The sequence below is a fragment of the Nannobrachium achirus genome, assembly GCF_963921795.1.
Source record: "Nannobrachium achirus genome assembly, chromosome: 17".
NCBI lineage: Eukaryota > Metazoa > Chordata > Actinopteri > Myctophiformes > Myctophidae > Nannobrachium > Nannobrachium achirus.
In genome coordinates this window covers 30,925,431-30,944,082 of record NC_137824.1, presented here as the reverse complement: position 1 = coordinate 30,944,082, position 18,652 = coordinate 30,925,431, and the positions used below count along the sequence as shown (strand labels likewise).

Below are 18,652 nucleotides of genomic sequence, written 5' to 3'. Positions count from 1 at the left end.
CCTGCAACTCCCAGTCCGATGAGATCCCAATAGAAAGGCCTGAGTTAAACGCACTTCTGTGTCGTAGTTTCACTTCCTTCGGTTTAGGTTTAGGTTTAGGTTTAGGTTTAGGTCCGGAGCGTAAAGAGAGACTTGCATGACTCGGTAACCTTTCTCTCTCTCTCTCTCTCTCCTTCCCTCCCTCCCTCGTTCATTCCTTCATTCGTTCGCTCCTTCTTTCTTCCTTTCTTTCTTTCTTTCTTCTCTTTCAACATTCCCAAAAAATCTCCAACTTTTCCCAGATCTTCTACATGGGTGGAACGATCATCCCGGGAATCACTGCTAGTGGTGGGAAAAGAGGGGGAGGGGGAACCATAAAAGAGAGAGACAGAGAGAGAGAGAGAGAGAGAGAGAGAGAGAGAGAGAGAGAGAGAGAGAGAGAGAGAGAGAGAGAGGTCAGTCATGTGATTGCTGGGTTTCATCTGTCATCAAAACAGTCACATAACAGAAATGTGTTCTAGCATCTGGTGAACAAAGACAAGCCCCCCCCCCCCCCCCCCCCCCCCCTCTCGCTCTCACTCTCCTTTCTCTCTTCGTCATGTTCCTCTCTCGCTCTCGTTATTTCTAATTCCCAAATCCAAGGCCGTGAATCAAAAACATTTAATTTTTTTGTAGCGCGCCGCTCGCTTTGGCAGCCACAAGACAAGCGGCGTTGGTCTTCTTCTTCTTCGTGCAATAAGCAAGTTTTACTGTATCGGCTCGTTGAGTAACTCGCCTGTCATTGTGACACATAATTCAGGACATGAGAGGAACACGATGAGATGAGAGAGAGACGATGAGGATGGCTCAATGCTCCGATGGCAACGCACCAAACCTGGCCGTGGCTGAACCCGTGAGACCCGTTTGTATAGCACTGAATTGTATTGAGTTATGTGTCACAGTGGGGGTTTTCTTTTTATATCAAGGGTTCCACTGCAAAGAAGGAAAATGTATTGTATCTTCTAGAATTCCTATTTTATTATGGTTCTCCCTTTATTTTGTACAATAACTTGTCCATACAGTTGTAACCTTTTGTCCATGTCGGCACACCAAACGTAACTTGGCCAACAGAATATGGCACAATTAGCCCATAGGGGACTCTGCAATAAACACTCAAAGGCAAAGCTCAGCCATGCCACCGCATATGGCCCATAAGGTCCATCTACAGTATACGATTTCTCTGCCATTTAGAATAAAAAAAGATAACCTTCAAAAATCTTCTTCATATAAAGTCCATGACATTAATTTGCAGTGCATGTCCATCGGATGTGCATGAATGCAGTTTGAGAAAAATTAAGATTGGTCAAAGGTTTATGAAATGATAAGGCAATCAGTTTCAAATAGGCCTTGCTATAACATCACGGTACAGTGATAAGTCAACTCAAACATTTTCAGGGAGACCAAATAAATGATAGTAAACATATCTACTACCAAGACTCATGGTGATACCTTGATTTCTTTGTTAAATAACAAAAATAGTACATTTTCTGTTCGACGGCAAAAAAAGAAATTGTGCAGAATATGGGCAAAAAGAAACAAGAATAGATGAAAAAGTGACAGAAAGATTGGTCCATAGGGGGCTCCATAGCCTGAGCCCTGTGCCCTGTTTGTCCAAGAGAGGTGACACTTGGTGCAGTTGTGCATTGGGATTTGGGAACTTGGGACAAGTTAGCCAGGATAACATTTTTCATGTCATTTTCATTCAGTGGAACCTGGTCCACTGCTGCCACCGCTGTATTTATTTAATTATCTATTTATTTTATCTATTTATTTCTTATTTGATTCATTATTCTTTTGGTTTTCATTTCTTTATTTAAACAGTACGGTATATGAGCAGTGAGGGCAGTGAGGGTGCGGATCTGCAAACACAGCTGGAATGGAATCGGGATAACGTTACCTTATTTTGTATTTTAAATTATTATATCCAACTCATCCATAATGTTAACTAATGTTGCAGTGTTTGGGGACACTCGAGACCTCAGTGCACACCGTACCGGTATATATGTGAAAAGGGGGATATTTACTCACGGCCCACAAAAGGGTGTCCGCGAATCAAAAATGGATCCTGACCAGGGACATGCAGAGAATGTTAGAGAGGCAGGGGCTGAGGTATCTAAAAGGGCCTTTGGGTGAAAATACTGAAAATAGCAGACCTCCAAGTTCACAACGCGTCGCGCTGTGAGCTTGGAGGTCGGCTATTTTCACTACTAGCAATCATGGTCTGGAGAGGGCACAGTCTTTTTTTACAGACGGATAAAAGGGCAGGGGCTCATGCCCCCTTTGATGACGTCGTGGGGCAGAGATAGAGCTGTCCATGTTCTCACCCCTGCACACCTCCTACATGTCAACGCTCCCCTCCTCTCCTGCTCCCCCAGCCCTAATCCCCCTCCCCCAGCCTTCCGCTTCACACAGGGGCCATCGCGGGGGGAAGAATTTTTCATATAACATATTGGCTCCCTATTGATTCCCCTTCCCTCCCCCCCCCCCCCCCTCCAATCCACTAATTCCCTGGCTATTTCCTAAGTGTCTCTTGTTGGGATTAAAGATCTAGGTGTGTGTGCGCGTGTGAGTGTGTGTGTGTGTGTGTATGTATCAGTGCACGTGTGAGCATGTGCGTGTGCATGTTTGTGTGTATGTGCACGAGTATCTATATGTGTGTGTGTTTGTGCGTGTGTGTGTGTGTGTGTGTGTGTGTGTGTGTGTGTGTGTGTGTGTGTGTGTGTGTGTGTGTGTGTGTGCGTGTGCGTGCGTGCGTGCGTGTGCGTGTGTGTGTGTCAGTATGATCAGTGCATAGTGGTCAATGGCCTACAGGTCACTGTGGTCAACGCTCATCAACGCGGGCAGAGGAAGTGAGGAAGTGCTTAGCTTGGGTCTCAGATAAAGATTCTCATCCATCATCATCTCTCCCTCTACCTCTCTCTCCCTCTCTCTCTCTCTCTCTCTCTCTCTCTCTCTCTCTCTCTCTCTCAGGATCTGAACAGCAGACAACATCCTGCCCTGACTAACAGAGAGGAGAACACAGTGACCCTCAGTCACCCCCTCCCCACCTCCCCCCTCCCCCCTCCCTCCCTCCCCACCAGACTACTGCTGCTGGCGTGCGCGGGCAGGAAGTAGGAAGTGAAAACAGGAAATGAAACACATGTGGTACGGCGTGCTCTCATGCTGACGGGTCAAAGAGTGACAAATAAAAACACGGAGAGGAGAAGAAGAGAAGAAGAGAGACGGACCTCGATTGATCTACACGCAACGATGGGAGCGTCGTGAATTATGGATGGGACGATATGAAAATGTCATATCACGATTATTGTGACAAAAGAAATTCGCGATTTACGATATTATCACGATCCAAAGTCCATTATCCTGGGGCGGAACATTTGCCAAAAAATAGCAGATCTACAAGCTCAAGCGCGTGTAGATCGGCTATTTTTTGGTGAAGACATTTGATAGAACGTGAAAAGAAAACTATCGAGTACGTATATTATAAGTACCTTTTACCAATTATAGAGGGTTTAAGTGGTACCGGATACGCAGCTCGGCAAATACAAGGTGAATTGATCCCAGTGCATGACGGAGGACGATATCACGATAAATAAAATCTCCACGATACGATTATCGTTTTTATCACGATAAACGATAATATTGCTTATCGTCCCATCCCTAGTCATGAATGGAAGGATGTGAGAGAAGAGACAGGCAAACAGTAGAGAAAGAAAGAAAGAAATAAAGAAAGAAAGAAAGAAAGAAAGAAAGAAAGAAAGAAAGAAAGAAAGGGAACATACTTCAGGAGAATGCCAGGCCCTGCAGGGAGCTGGCGGACGAGTACTTGCTAGAGTCCACGAAAGACTGATCTACAGAAGGAGAAGAGGAATGGAAAGACAAGGGGACGGAGGAGAGAGAGGAGAGGTGGGAGAAGAAGGAGAGAAGAGGAGGTAGGAGGGAGAGAGAGAGGGAGGAAGGAAAGGGAGAGAAAGTCAGAGGATTTGTTATCATAAGGGGTGGGGGTGGGAGGAGCAAGATCAGTGTTTTTCTGTGTGTGTGTGTGGGGGTGTAGAAGTGCAACAGACGCTATAGTTTAAAAACTGCAACTTCACATTTCTTTACTACGGACAATCTTTCTTCTTTGTATACATTTATTCCCAAGGAGGGCGGAGGAATGCGGCACTCCAAGAATAAGCATAAAAAATAAAATCACCTTTCTTTCTTTTATATACAGCCACAAGCAAGAAACAACGAGCGAAAAAACATGCTGATACATTTTGGCGTCGAGCCTCCGAGAGAGCAACCGTTTCCTTCCACACGTTGGAAACAGAAGCTCCAGATGTTTGTAATTCATTATCGAGCGAAATGGCCCAAACAAAACCTACTTTAACCATTATTTTATGCAAAAAAAAATAGCAGGTATACAAGCTCACAGTGCGGCACCGAGTGCCGTGCTGCGAGCTTGTAGATCTGCAATCTTTGAAAAATCTTGACAATTTGTGCAAGTATTTGAATATTTTGACCCGATTCTATAAACGTTCTTCTAAATTCGTCTTCAAAATCAGTGGTTCTCAAACTTTTTCATGTCAAGGACCCTCAAAATTGTATTATGTATTTGGCCACAGACCCCCATCTCAAAATATGTTGTTCCAGGGACCCCCCCAGAAGCAAATATTTGAGTTGCAAATGTTCGCTTTAATAATATATATTCCAAGATTTGCAAAAATCTACTGTACTGTACGTACACTGGCATGGCTCACCTTGCAGGCCGTTGCCGTTGCCGCTGGTGCACGTGGGCGGGGGGGAGTTCTGGGGCCGGACGACGGGCGCGAAGGCGCTCTTCTGCTTGACGGCGGCCGACACCATGTTGGCGGGGGAGAAGGAGAAGATGCCGGAGGAGCTGCTGCAGTTGGAGGGCAGGCTGGTGGAGGACGCCATGGTGGGACTGGACGGGACAACTGGAGGGGAGAGGAGACAGAGAAGGAGGAGGAGACGTGGGGGGTTGAGGGAGGAAAGACGAAGTATAAGGAGAGGTATAGAAGGAGAGGATGATGGTAAGGGATGGGAGGAGGGGAGGAGGAGGGGAGAGATGTAGACGGACGTAGGAGAGGCCGTTAGAGAGAGGGTCGAGGGCAGAGGAGGGGTAGACGGGAGGAACAGAACGGGACTGGTCAGTGGAGGACAGAAGGGACAAGACGTTGTTTGGACTCAGTTCAGCTGGTTTGAAGATCATTTGGGACATTTATCTATCGTCGTTGTCAGGGTGGAAACCTTGCATGTCCAAAACCTTCCCTTTTTTGTTATTACTTTTAAAACGATTTAGTAGTGAAAACAGCCGATCTACAAGCACACAACGCCTCGCGTCGCGAGGCGTTGTGTGCTCTTAGATCGGCTGTTTTCACTACTTTTGTGCGACACTTTTGTATGATGCAGGGCTTTGATTTACGGAAAGAAAACATACAAATTTGAAACTTGGTGATACGAGGTTTCTGCCTGACAGTGGCGATATACTTTAATTCAAGTTAATTTAAAATTCCATAGAGATGATATGATAGTATATTTTTCAAAAGGTAGGTGCAAAACGGCAAACAAAAAAGCATTTTCTTTTGTTTCAGTGAAATGTAGATGACTCATCATGCAAAGTAATTAATATCTCTCTGGTCAAAGCCAGCCAGGTGCTGCCCCTGCAGCTTGTTTCCAAGGCAACGTGTATCCATATCACCCTAATTGTTACAAATTAACATAATGCTTAAAAATGCATGAAAAAAAAACTTTAAACGTAAATGATAAAAGCTACATTAAATTCACCACATTAGATTATCTCAAGAAAATTGTCACACACCATACTTCAAATGTTCAACAGACTATTATGGTTATATTATTGGCTATTATGGTCATATGGTCTAAACATGGTAGACCACAGGTATGGTCACTTTAAAACATCCACTTCAACTGAAATATGACAAAAATCTCAAAATGAAAATACGCCTGTGAAAGATACTTTATGTATGCATGTAGATACATCGCCATTCCCATAGAATTAGCATATTTGATATCTGCTGCAAATTTGCAAATGTGTGTCGTGTGACACGAGGACATCCAAACGCGAGTGGGAGGTTATCTGGACCAGTGGTTCCCAAACTGTTTAGCCTGTGAACCAAAAAGAGAAATGAGACGTTTGCCCGGGACCCCAACTAGTGAAAACAGCAGATCTAGTAGTAGATCTGCTGTTTTCACTAGTTCTTCTTTTTTTTCTTTTTTTTTTTCTTTTTTTTTTGCCTTTTTTGATAGGCCATGTGAAGACTGACAGGGAAGAGGGTGAGAGAGACGGGGAGAGACACGCGGCAAAGGTTGTCGGGAACAGGACTCAAACTCGCAACACACTGTCAGGCATTAGAGCCTACAATATATGTGGTATGCACCTGGGCGGGGTTGCACCAGCTGTTACTAAGTTATAACGTAGCCTAGTTGTAACGTAAATGGCTTCTAAGTCAAGACTTACGCATTACTAAAATGTCAGGTGTTGCACCACACAAATTAGTTCTTACGTATCTCTAAGTAACAACTAAATATTTACACCACCCCTTGGGCAGCACTAAGTCTTTACTAAGTAACCTATCTCTATGGGAGTAGAGCAACTTCACTACTAACGTGGCAGCTGACAGCATTATATCGGCTATTTAATTAATGCAACAATGAAACGACCCATCTGTTTAAAACATACATTAAGCCCTGCATTTCGGCCATTTGAAAATAGCCGATCTACAAGCTCAGGATGTGTCTGCTATTAATAGAGTATTTCTATATTGCAGGATTGATACTTTTTTAATTAATTTGAGTACTTTTCAACCACTGCATATACAGCACAACAGCGAATTGAACGGTGCGCTGCCGCGCTCTCTTCCCCTATGTATGCGTTGCCCTGCGTTACTTCACAACGGGGGAAAATGTATGAGGCCAATATAATTTGTGATACAATCCATTTGCAGGGCAGTGCGCAGGGATGCGCTCGCCCTGTGCACGCATATCAGTGATTGTGTACATGCCAGTGGAGAGACGGAGGTCTCTGTTGACAAAAGACGATACAAGCTTTATTTCCTTACTAGAAACAGTTCGTTTTCATTGGATTCGGGAGCTATGACGTCATTTTATGCGACTATACATTTCTTTAGGAACAGTTTACGCATTACTAGTTACGTTATGCCTTAAGAAGTCGTGGTGCAACACCTGTTAGTAACTCACTTAGTTACAAACTAACTAGTAGTTACTAAGCCTCTAGTAAGGACTTTACTCCCTAACTTAGGGCAGAACTTACGTTCTGGTGGTGCAACTGGCCCCTGGACCTTTCTTTTATTTAGTCATGACATTTGACATTACTTAGAAAAATCATAGCATTTCTTGGAAAAAAATGCTTTTTTGTGATGAAAACAAAATGTAGAAAATCAACCTATAAAACAGGGGTCTTCAACAGGGGGTCCTGGACCCCTAGGGGGTCCTCAGAGTTACCACAGGGGGGCCGCCAAATCTTTGTGTGATATGATCATGTTTTTTACATTAACCATTTGAACCCTAGCATCCCTATTCTGAATGGAACATTAGCCAAAAAATAGCAGATTGTAAGCTTGTAGATCGGCTATTTTTTGGCAAAGAGGTTTTTAGAGGGAAACGAAGAGCAGACTACGTATTTGACGGTTCAAGTGGTTAAAAGTCTGAAAATACATATTTTTCCAACATGATGACAGTGCTGTCAAAGAAGTCTAAGCTGTCTAAGAAATCTATGAACATAACACATTTTTTTACAATATGTAGTGGGGGTCCCTGCTTCATCTCTCTCAGATAAGGGGTCCCTGGCCTGAAAACGTCCCTGCTATAAAAGATTGTCTTTTATAGGTTGCAAATGGGTCCCGACCCAGTGTTTGGGAAGCAGTGATCTGGACAACCCGATGGACGCTCTCTCTCTCTGACATCATCCCGTCTCCCTGGGCTTGGTCTTTTGTCCACTAATACGCTAAGAGCATTTTACCCCTCAGTGATTTTACAATCAGCCGGGCCGTATTTCACCTGCCCTCTGATATCTGCTTCTGCCTTTATTGTTGTTATTATCCGACGCTTAGCTTTTATGGCTCTCCCCGACAAATCCTCGCAATAAAGTCATAATCCATTTATGAAGGGGGGTCTAACTAATCAATTAATGAAAATTGGACCTACAAAGGCTGGGCCGAGAGGGGCCATTGATTGAAAGTGTCTGCGTGGGGCCGATGAGCCTGTTAAAATACTTGTTAACACCCAGGAATCAAAGAGCCGAAATGGAATTGCTTCTCTAGCAATTAGTTTATTGATTTAATCAAGGGTCTTTAATGTAGAGGGGGTGTGTGCGTGTGTGTGTGTGTGTGTGCGTGTGTGTGTGTGTGTGTGTGTGTGTGTGTGTGTGTGTGTGTGTGTGTGTGTGTGTGTGTGTGTGTGTGTGTGTGTGTGTGTGTGTGTGTGTGCGTGCGTGTGTATGCGTGTGTGTGCGTGTGTGTGCGTATGTGCGCGCGTGTGTGTGTGGGGTGGAGGGCTCTAGGTGATCTGCTCTCCAGACCAATAAAGGGGGGATTTGCGTTCGACTCGGTTCTTAAAGAAACAGATGAGCCAGCTGAACTCTGACGACGTCCTCTCCGTCCATCAATCCTGGTTTGCACCTCCCGTTCCCTTTGTCTCAGCCCTTTTAACATCGCTCTCTTCTTCTGTTTGAAAACATTCACTTACTCCCGTCTTTATTTCCTTCCTTGATTTCCCCCCCTTACAGTCCTTTTATCCAAGCAGAAAAGGGCGAGGCAGGAAGAGGATATGCATGCGGACCGTCCGATATGGACAAGATGTTGCTGCTAGCGTATTTTCCCCCCTCGGGTTCTAACAGCGTCTATGGCAGGGTTCCCCGATTAGTTTTCCCCAAGGGCCGAATTATGTCTAGGGTATACCAAGCCGAGGGCCACAGCATCGCAGGGGGCGACGGTGGCGTTCCCGCTACTCCAGCAGCGACAGTTCAGATATCGTCGTTGTCGGGTGAAAATCTTGTATGTCCAAAACCGTTTGTTTTGCATTTATCATTTTAAAAATGATTAAAACTAGTGAAAACGGCCGATCTACAAGCACACAACGCCTCGCACCGCGAGGCGTTGTGTGCTTGTAGATCTGCTGTTTTCACTACTTTTGTGCGACGGCCTTGTATGATGAAGCAGGGCTTTACTTTGCGAAAGAACATTGGAGATACAAGGTTTCCACCCGACAACGACGACATACTAGTGTTGTTGCTGCTCTTATACCACCATTATTACTGGGGTTGGTGGGGGCCAGACAGTAGCCCCCCCCCCGCGGACCGCAAATGGCCCGCGGGCCGCCTATCGGGGAACCCAGGTCTATGGGGTGTAGTAGTGTGTTTTACTCACTAGCATAGGGCGAGTTGCCTGCGGATCCGTTGAGGAAGTTGGGCGAATTGCCCAGGGTTGCCATGCCAGAGTTAGCGTAGCCATTCATGCTAGTGGAGACAGAGCTATAAGTGCCCTGCTGGGGGGTGGAGCTTGGGACATAGCCATGAGGAGACACGCTGCTCGTACTCCTACTGAAACCTAAGGACAGGGAAAGAGGGAGAGAGGGAGAGAGGGAGAGAGAGAGAACGGCAGACAGACACAGAGAGAAAGAGTAAATAGGTGTTAAGGGGTATAGAAAATGACAAGAAAAAGAAATAAACGGCGATGCCTGCATGCAATACTGCAAATTCCTCTTCTGTTCCACCGGCTAACGGAAATGTCAATATGAGCCCCATTTTCCCCCTTCGAAAGCTCTTTTGACGGGGTAACGAGGGAATGAGGAAGACATAGACAGAAGGTAGAGGGGAATGATATAAGTGCGGGGAGGAAACGGCCCGCAATCAAACGGCTGAAACAAGAGTCCTTTAACCTCGCTGGCTCTCGTCCAAAATGAGATATATTGATAAGGCAATTAACACTAAAAGGACTCTGCCAGCTTTCCTGCAATTTATAAGGAACACGGCCGGGTGTTTCCGACAGGGACCTTTTCTCTCCCCTGCTCCTCGGAGTGGGCGGCAGAACAGAGAGAGAGAGGAAGAGATGGGAGGAAGACTATAAATATACATCTCTCTGGCCCCCAAACGCTGACACCAGAAGAAGAAGGAAAAAAAAGAAAAAACAGCTGGAATTGAACACATCAGGAATTCCTGCTCTAAGCACCTAAGGAGGGACATGTTTCACTACAACAAGACCTCCTCTTCTACAATTAGGCATCAGCGTACCCCCTGTCCTCCTCATCAATGAGCTTTAAACACGGAGTGGAAGCATGGGACGACCCGGCTGCTCTCGTGTTCCTTCAACACGAACGCATCGACGTACTTTCAAACAAAGAGAGCGGGAAGGGGAGGGAGGGAGAGGAGGGGGGGAGGAGGCCGTTTGGAAGTATTGAGACGTATCCCGGAGGCTCAGGGGTGTCGCACCAAATTCTGGGCCCTGGGTACAATGATTCCCCGGTGGGCCCCCAATGAACTGGGAACGCATTATTCTGAATTATTTTGTGCTTTAACTATTGAAAAATTGTGAACATTTGTGCAAGTCTTTGAATATTTTTGACCCGAATCTATAAATGTCTTCTAAAGGTTTTTTGAAAAACCTATGTTTCTATGTCAGTGGTTCTCAAACCTTTTCATGAGAAGGACTCCCAAAATGATATGTATTTGGCCACGGACCCCCATCTCAAAATATTTAGTTCCAGGGATCCCCAGAGGCAAAATTTGAGTACAAATGTTTACTTAAAAAACACATATATTCAAAGATTTGCACACATTTTCACGACTTTTCAAAAATAGCAGATCTACTAGCTCGCAGCGCGGCACTCGCGCAAGCTGTGAGCTTATATATCTGCTATTTTTCAATAGCTAAACTATAAAATAATTAAGGCCCCTCCACCTTGGGCCCTGGTAACTCAGTTCCACTCCCCCCCCTTGTGACGCCCCTGGTTGGAGGTATTGAGACGTATCCCGGAGGCTGGTCCATCCACTCTCCTCTCCTCTCCTTCCCCCTGATGCAGGTGATGAATCACCGCCGACTGCACCCACATCTCTCTCTGTCAGACGGGAGGGCCGACCCCGGTCTAATATACACCCCCCCAGGACCCGCTCGTATTTCTACAAGCTGCACTCCTCTCTTTTATTCTCCACTCTTCACTCTCTCCTCTTCTTCTCACCCCCTCCAACGGCCTCCATCCTTCTCTGCCACCCCTCCTTCCTCCTGTCCTCCTTTTCCGTATCTTAAATCACTCCTTCAAGTCCTTCTCTCCCTCTCCGACTGTCCCGCGTGAAAACCACACACTTCTCTCTTTCCGTTTCGCTGGTCTGTTATCTACCTCTCTCTCTCTCGCTTCCCTCTCCCAACGACAAGTCGCACGCCGATGTAAACAGACTCAGACAATGTGTGTGTGTGTGTGTGTTTATAGAGGGTATGCGCATGCAAAAAGTGAGTGGCAAATCGAGTGGCAAAGTGAGTTTAAAGTTGTTTAATGCAGTCTTTCTCAAACTTTCAAATTTCAAGGTCTCTCCTTAACTCTGACAGTGTACAAATGGAACCGAATGAACCATAACGGGTTCATTCGGTTCCATTTGTAAACTGTCAGAATTATAGACATGTAAGGGTCAATTTAGACCCTCCTAAAGGAACCCACAGAGTCCCTGGAATCCACTTTGAGAAACACTGGTTTAATGCAATCAGATAGGACTGTTTGGATGTATGGGCTGTCAAGGCCAGAAAGTAGTTTTTGCCACTCAGTAGGCGTTCCCGCTTAACTTCTGGTTATGATGGTGATGTCACACGTATACCCTCTATCTATAGTGTGTCTTGTGGTCGTAGCGTTCCCTGTTGAGTTTGCTCACCCTGGTTGGCTGTTTGTCCGACCTCTGACTGGAAGGAGTTCACGGACATCATGCCATGCACAGAGCCACTGCCCAGGCCGGTCAGCTGGTTGTGTCCGCGAGGCACCGTCGTGTACAGAGCCTCGGCGATGTCCGCCGCCCTCTTCAGAATCATCTCCTGACATGGAGAGAAAAAAACAGCGGGTCAAGAAAGACACGATCTGAGAGAATGGAACGGATCGGAACAGAAATGGACGGAACAATAAAGAAATCTAAAAGAACAGGACAATAACATCACACAATAGAATAGAATCCCTGATTTTGTTAACACTGCATCAAGCAGAAAATGAAGTAGTGTGCATTAAGATGTGCTGAGCAGTCAAATGTGTGCTGTCGATGCTGTGAGTGTAAACCCCTAAGAAAATTTAAGGTACACCCTCGCAGAGAGAAGCATCCCTATAGCTAGCCTGGGATCACTTACCATTTTCAGGTTTCTGATCCGGTTGGGAGCGGAAATAACGTATTATTATAACTGCTTATGACTTATTACTGATTCGGTCAACAGTACGTCATGTTGCATTGGGGACTACACTTTGATGAGAACTACTAAAGTGGAACCAATTTTAACCCCAAACAAGGGCATCATAGGGCCTACTCAATAAAACCCCTGATGCAGTGCAGTTTTGCTTATTTTTGAATAGTTTTGTGGTATATCCATCTTTTAGTCAAACTCGTAGCGACTGTCAAAACTACACTGCTCGAGCATTTAAATGGGGATCTGGGAAACAAACATGGGGACCAAAACAAACCGAAAAACTGGAACCAGCTTTTCTCTTTTTTTTTGTCTTTTTTCTGGTTTAGGCCTAGACTGGATCACACGGTTCAGAAGGAATACCAGACGTTCCTCCGAGGTGGAATGTCTGTGAGCAGAGTGAATGTACACGCCTAGGAGTACACCTCCAGCAGAGTAGGCCTACAGTACATCTCAAGCAGAGTAAAGGGCTTTGCAGACAGGCGTGATTTTTCGCACGGAAAAAACAGATGAAACCAATGATTCTCTATGACCTCATGCACACCGTGCGGCAAGTAGCTGCGAAAGTGCGTTTTTTTCCCGATCTATTAAACCAGTTCGATTCGTGCGTCTTTTCGCATGCGGTAAAAACTTTTAGGACTCCTTTTTGGATCCGCAGTGAGGATTCCACACTACATTGCACACCAAATCCAATGCGTTTAAAATAAATCATGCAGCAAAGGGAAAAAAACGCAACGGGCCTGCCTGTGTGCAAAGCCCTTAAGCGTACATCCCTCTGTCCTGTCCTGATCTCCTCCCCTCTCTTTATATCCAGTTTTTAGTTTTATTCCACTTCTCCTCCCCCTCTGTTTTGGCATTAAAGATGATAAAAGCTCTTACACATTCCCACGTGTGTGCGCGCACGCTCGCGCGCGTGTCTGTGTGTGTGCATGTGTGTGTGTGTGTGTGTGTGTGTGTGTGTGTGTGTGTGTGTGTGTGTGTGTGTGTCTGTGTGTGTGTGTGCGCGTGTGTGTGTGTGTGCTTGTCAGTCTGTTCTAAAGACTCAGCAGGGTGCCGAAACACTGCCTTTGATGCTGCCAATGTCCAAACCACAAACATTGAACGCTTTTTCTCTGAGGCAGGACACAAATGTTTTTTTTTCACTTGTCTATTTGTGTGTGTGCGTGTGTGTGTGTATGTGTGTGTGAGTGTGTGTGTGTGTGTGTGCCTGCGTGCGTGCGTGCGTGTGTGCGTGTGTGTGACCTACCTGGTTGTTGTGCGGCATGCCGTACAAGGCTTCCACCAGGTCTGCCGCTCTCTTTAATATCACCTCCTGCGATCAAACACAGTGGGGGGGGTGGGGGGGATGAGATCACTGAGCACCACACGCCACAAGGAGTTCAGTCACCTTTATTACATCTGGGCTCTTGCATTGTGCCATGAATGCAAAAAAGTAGAGAGAGAGAGTGTGTGTGTGTGTGTGTGTGTGTGTGTGTGTGTGTGTGTGTGTGTGTGTGTGTGAGAGAGAGAGAGAGGGGAGAAAGGAGCAAATAGAGAGGAAAAAGGAGAGAGGAAGAGAAATGGGGCTTGTCCCGGCACTTGGTCGCGAGCCAGGCGGTCATTCGGGAGAGCAGGGAGAGAGAGAGGAGAGAGAGAGAGAGGAGAGAAAGAGAGAGAGAGAGATAGAGAGAGAGAGAGAGAGAGAGAGAGAAAGAGAGAGAGAGGAGAGAAAGAGAGGAGAGAAAGGGAGGGATGCCATAGCTGTGAATAAAACATGAGCCTGTATCTCTCTATCAGTCAACCATCTACTCGTCACTGTCGGGCAGAAACCTCGTATCTCCAAGTTTGCATGTGCAAATGTGATTTTTTTCCCCTTCATATCCCCGCCTCGTCACACAAGACCATCGCGCAAAACTAGTGAAAATTTACGATCTACAAGCACACAACACCTCTTTAATTGATTTTTAAAGAGGTGGTGCCATAGTTTTGTACTTTTTCTGTTTTGTTATGTGTCTATGGAGTTAACATTACTCTAGTAATGATGTTGATCACTTGTAAGTTTGTGCTTAATCTGACAGTTTTGTTATAATGTTCAAATTTGCATTCCCTGTGTATTTTTAGTTTCTTCCTGAAAACTGAAAACCAGATCGAAAAATCGAAAAATCTAAAAACACAGATTTAATGACATCATAAAATCACCCCCTCCCCTTTTACCATACACCCAACACTGTGGGTGTGGTTAACTTCAGCTGGGTCACCACCCACCTGACAACCAGGCATACGTTTAATAAACTGGTGGGCACATAAAAACATAATTTTAACACATTCTGTAGACTTTTTTGGAAAACAATCTTCCTCCGCGAAAAATTATGAATACAAAAGGATCGGTTTGGGACATACGAGGTGTATCCACCCGACAGCGGCGATCTACTACATCTCCTCCTCCTGTCAGCAGCCCTGCATGGACCTACTGATGTACTGTACACTCTGTCAGGCATCCATCTCCTTTAACTCAACGCCTCGCCCGGGCCGCCGCGCCGCTATACGTGGCTTCACGTGTGTGTGACTCAGAGAGAGAGAAGCTCCGTGTCCTGGCCTGTATTAACCCCCCCTGTCATCATCTGCCTCCCTAACACCTCCGTGTACTTTGTGTGACAAATGCCCAGCATCATTTGTCCAGGTGTGGGTGGGGAAGAGCACCCGACCGCCGAGTGGAAATTCCCACATCAAACATTTATCTATCTGTGTGTCCCCCACCCACCCCACTCTCTCTCTCTCTCTCTCTCTCTCTCTCTCTCTCTCTCTCTCTCTCTCTCGGCTACTCATTTCCTCTCTCTTAACCTCCCCTCTCGGCCGTTCTCTCGCTGCATCTCTATTCCCTCCAATCTCCTTGAGTGTATGAGTGTGTGTGACTTGGGCGTTGTTACGGGTTTGAGTGCGTGCGTGTGTGTGCGTGTGTGTGCGTGCGTGCGTGCGTGTGTGTGTGTGTGTGTGCGCACGCGTTGTAGACACCAATAACCCAACCAAACCCTTTTTAAAAGTTAATGTGCCGGGGCCAGGATATGTGCTGGAGGCGCGACAACCAGAAAATTGCAGCCCCCTCCCCTCCCCTCCCCTCCCTCTTCTCTCTTTCTCCTTCTCGTGCACCCGCTCTCTTACACACACACACACACACACACACACACACACACACACACACACACACACACACACACGCATTCTGTGCGCTCTGTGCACACATCACACACGCTATGCACTATACCCCTCCCGAGTGTATCCCTCGCTGCGAACAAGCCCTGGAGCATGTGTGCTCTCTGTTCCACGACACGCCGCCTTTCAATCAGACACACACACACACACACACACACACACACACACACACACACACACACACACACACAGTGACACACACGCTCGCACACCGACCGACGCAGGCGCTCCAAAGCGAAGGCTCTCACACACACACACACACACGCCCAGGACATGACGAGAGGGTCAGCGAAGCAATAAAGATTGTGGAGCGCTGTCCAAGGTGCTAAATTCACTCAATAATGGGAGCTCTGCCTCTGTGTTAACCTCCCATTACCAGCGCTGTCTGGAGGGGAGGGGAGGCAGCGCGGGCTCCCCGGGCTGAGTGGAGGAGGCCTGCTTGGGGTGATTGAGAGACACGCAGGGCCCTGGAAGGTAAGTGGTTCCTTAGTATGTATGCGCCGCTCTGCACCGCCCCCCCCCCACTCCACCCCCTACACCCCCTCTCTCTCTCTGTCTCTCTCTCTCATCCTCTCTCTGCTTTTCCTCGACGCCCCATGCCTCCCAGGGATAGCGAGATAGCTAGATGGATGGATGGATGGATGGAGGGAGGGAGGGAGGGAGGGAGGGAGCAGGGGCGTCACAAGGGAAGGAAAAGTGGGACTGAGTTACTAGGGCCCAAGGTGGAGGGGCCAAGGTAGAGGGGTCTTGACAAGCTCGCAGCACAGCACACGGTGCCGCGCTGCAAGCTTGTAGGTCTGCTATTTTTGAAAAGTCATGAAAATGTGTGCAAATCTTTGAATATTATGTATTTTTAAAGCGAACATTTGTAACTAAAATGTTGCCTCATGGGGGGGGGGGTCCCTGGTACTAAATATTTTGAGATGGGGGTCCGTGGCCAAATACATATAATTTTGGGGGTCCTTCACATGAAAACGTTTGAGCACCACTGACATAGAAACATAGTTTCTTTTAAAAAACCTTAGAAAGATTAGATTTGAAATATTGAAGATTTTCACGTTTTTTCAAAAATAGCAGATCTACAAGCTCGCAGCGCTGCACTCGGTGCCGCGCTGTGAGCTTGTATATCTGCTATTTTTCAATAGTTAAAGCACATAATAATGCGTTCCCTATTGAAAAATACACATAATAATGTGTTCCCAGTCTAAATGAAGAACATCCATGGGGGGCCCGCAGTGAATCCTCGTACCCAGGGCCCAGAATTTGATGTGACACCCCTGGATGGAGGGAGGGAGGAGATGCAGGAGGTGAAATGAGGGAAGTATGGCATTAGGACACAGACGGCTCCCCTGCTGAACGGAATGGTGGATGAGACAAACCTTCTCCTCCTCTCTCTCTCTCTCTCTCTGTTCAATCACTTCATTACCAGCTTTTTAAGATTGCCTGCGCCTCTCCCGTCTAGATGTTCCTCACAGCATTTCTCTCTCTCTCTTTCTCTCTCTCTCCATACTTCCCTTTCTCTCTCTCTGCATACCTCCCCTTCGCTCTCTCCATACCCCCCCTCTCTCTCAATAATTTTATCTCTCTATACCTCCCCTTCTCTCTCTACTGTCTCCCTTTCTCTATCTCTCCATAGCTCCATCTATCTCTCCGTATATCTGTCTCTGAGTCTACTCTATACCTCTGTAGTCTGTATAATTACAATATGAACTTATTGCGACTGTAGGTCGCAAGTTTACTCTGAAAACGGTCACAGCTTGTCTGTGTATATCTCTGTCTGTCACGCCTGGGACTGTGGTTCTGTGTTTGTCTGTGGTTCTATGGGTTTGTCTGTGGTTCCATGGGTTTGTCTGTGGTTCTATGGGTTTGTCTGTGGTTCTATGGGTTTGTCTGTGGTTCTATGGGTTTGTCGCTCTGACATCGTGCTCTGATGTCACTGTGATGTCAGGGGAACCACTCTTAACAGAATGGGTTTGCCGCTCTGACATCACACTCTGGCTTGATGTCCCTTTTATGCCCATATATGGAGATCACTGATGTCATCACGAGTCACACTTGCAAATTAATTACGTCCTTGTCCGTTTTATGCCCATATATGGAGATACCTGTCCCAATGTCATCAATAATAAGCGCATTTCTGGGAATGCCCATATTTGGTAATGCCCATATATGGGCATGTTCTGACATCGAATTGTTGACTATCATGCAGGGGTCTGGTGCAACTGGTCCGATATACATCACTGGCCAGATGGCCAAGAATTGGCGCAAATCTTGAGGTTGCATGTCGCCCTGAGGCATCTTACTAGTACTATAACGGCTCTATTTTGATTGTCTTAAAGGGGCCACACCATGCTTTTAAAAATATATCTTTTATTTAAATATTGGTCCATAATACAGTTTCATACAGGTTTTAGCCTAAACAACCACTCAGATATTGAAATGTCATGTTCCATCTGTCTCTAATTCCAAGCCGTTTCAGTTGCAATACCAAAATACCCTTTGGTGAACGGGGCACTGTCTTTGGGCTAAAATTGGAACGATACAGAGAAGATTAGCATGGCACCATGCAAATCTTCCCTGTATCGTTCCAATTTTAGCACCACTTTACCCCGCCCACCTCATAGTCTCAATAGAACCTTTGGTCGGAAAGGTCCGGTTCAACTACAAAATGACGTCACTCGCATCTTCTGAAAAGCATTACCCCGAATTAGAGTTGGGAAAGCTGCACGTCGGAAAGAAGGAAAACTCTCCGACGAAACGCTCGGTGGTCGGAGACAGTATGGACAACCCTTAAAGTTAAGGCATAAGAGCTGGTACCTGTACTTAAGACGATCAAAACACAGCTCTCTCTCTCTTGCAAGGGCAGGGGCCTCTCTCTCTCTCTCTCTCTCTCTCTCTCTCTCTCTCTCTCTCTCTCTCTCTCTCTCTCTCTCTCTCTCTCTCTCTCTCCCCCCCCTCATCGTTTGTCCATCTATTAATCTCTCTCCCTCATGGTCCTGCGTCCTGTCTCTACCTATCCGTCTCTCGTTAGCGAGGGG

General features: G+C 46.3%; 1 protein-coding gene across 5 annotated transcripts in view; it reads right to left on the bottom strand.

Moving 5' to 3' along the window:
• Window positions 1-286: 286 nt before the first annotated feature.
• Window positions 287-18,652, bottom strand: part of LOC308302062 (transcription factor COE1) — a gene marked incomplete at both ends in the record, with an annotated part of 115,305 nt that continues 96,939 nt past the window's right edge. For 2 of the 5 annotated variants that reach the window (XM_080746242.1, XM_080746243.1), the window contains 5 exons: window positions 287-318; window positions 4,758-4,955; window positions 9,426-9,605; window positions 11,915-12,071; window positions 13,672-13,737. In XM_080746242.1, the coding sequence (XP_080602368.1) occupies window positions 287-318; window positions 4,758-4,955; window positions 9,426-9,605; window positions 11,915-12,071; window positions 13,672-13,737 (633 nt within the window). Of the gene's footprint in view, window positions 319-3,798; window positions 3,867-4,757; window positions 4,956-9,425; window positions 9,606-11,914; window positions 12,072-13,671; window positions 13,738-18,652 lie in introns of those variants that run through there. The other 3 variants (XM_080746241.1, XM_080746245.1, XM_080746244.1) reach the window with 3 other exon arrangements.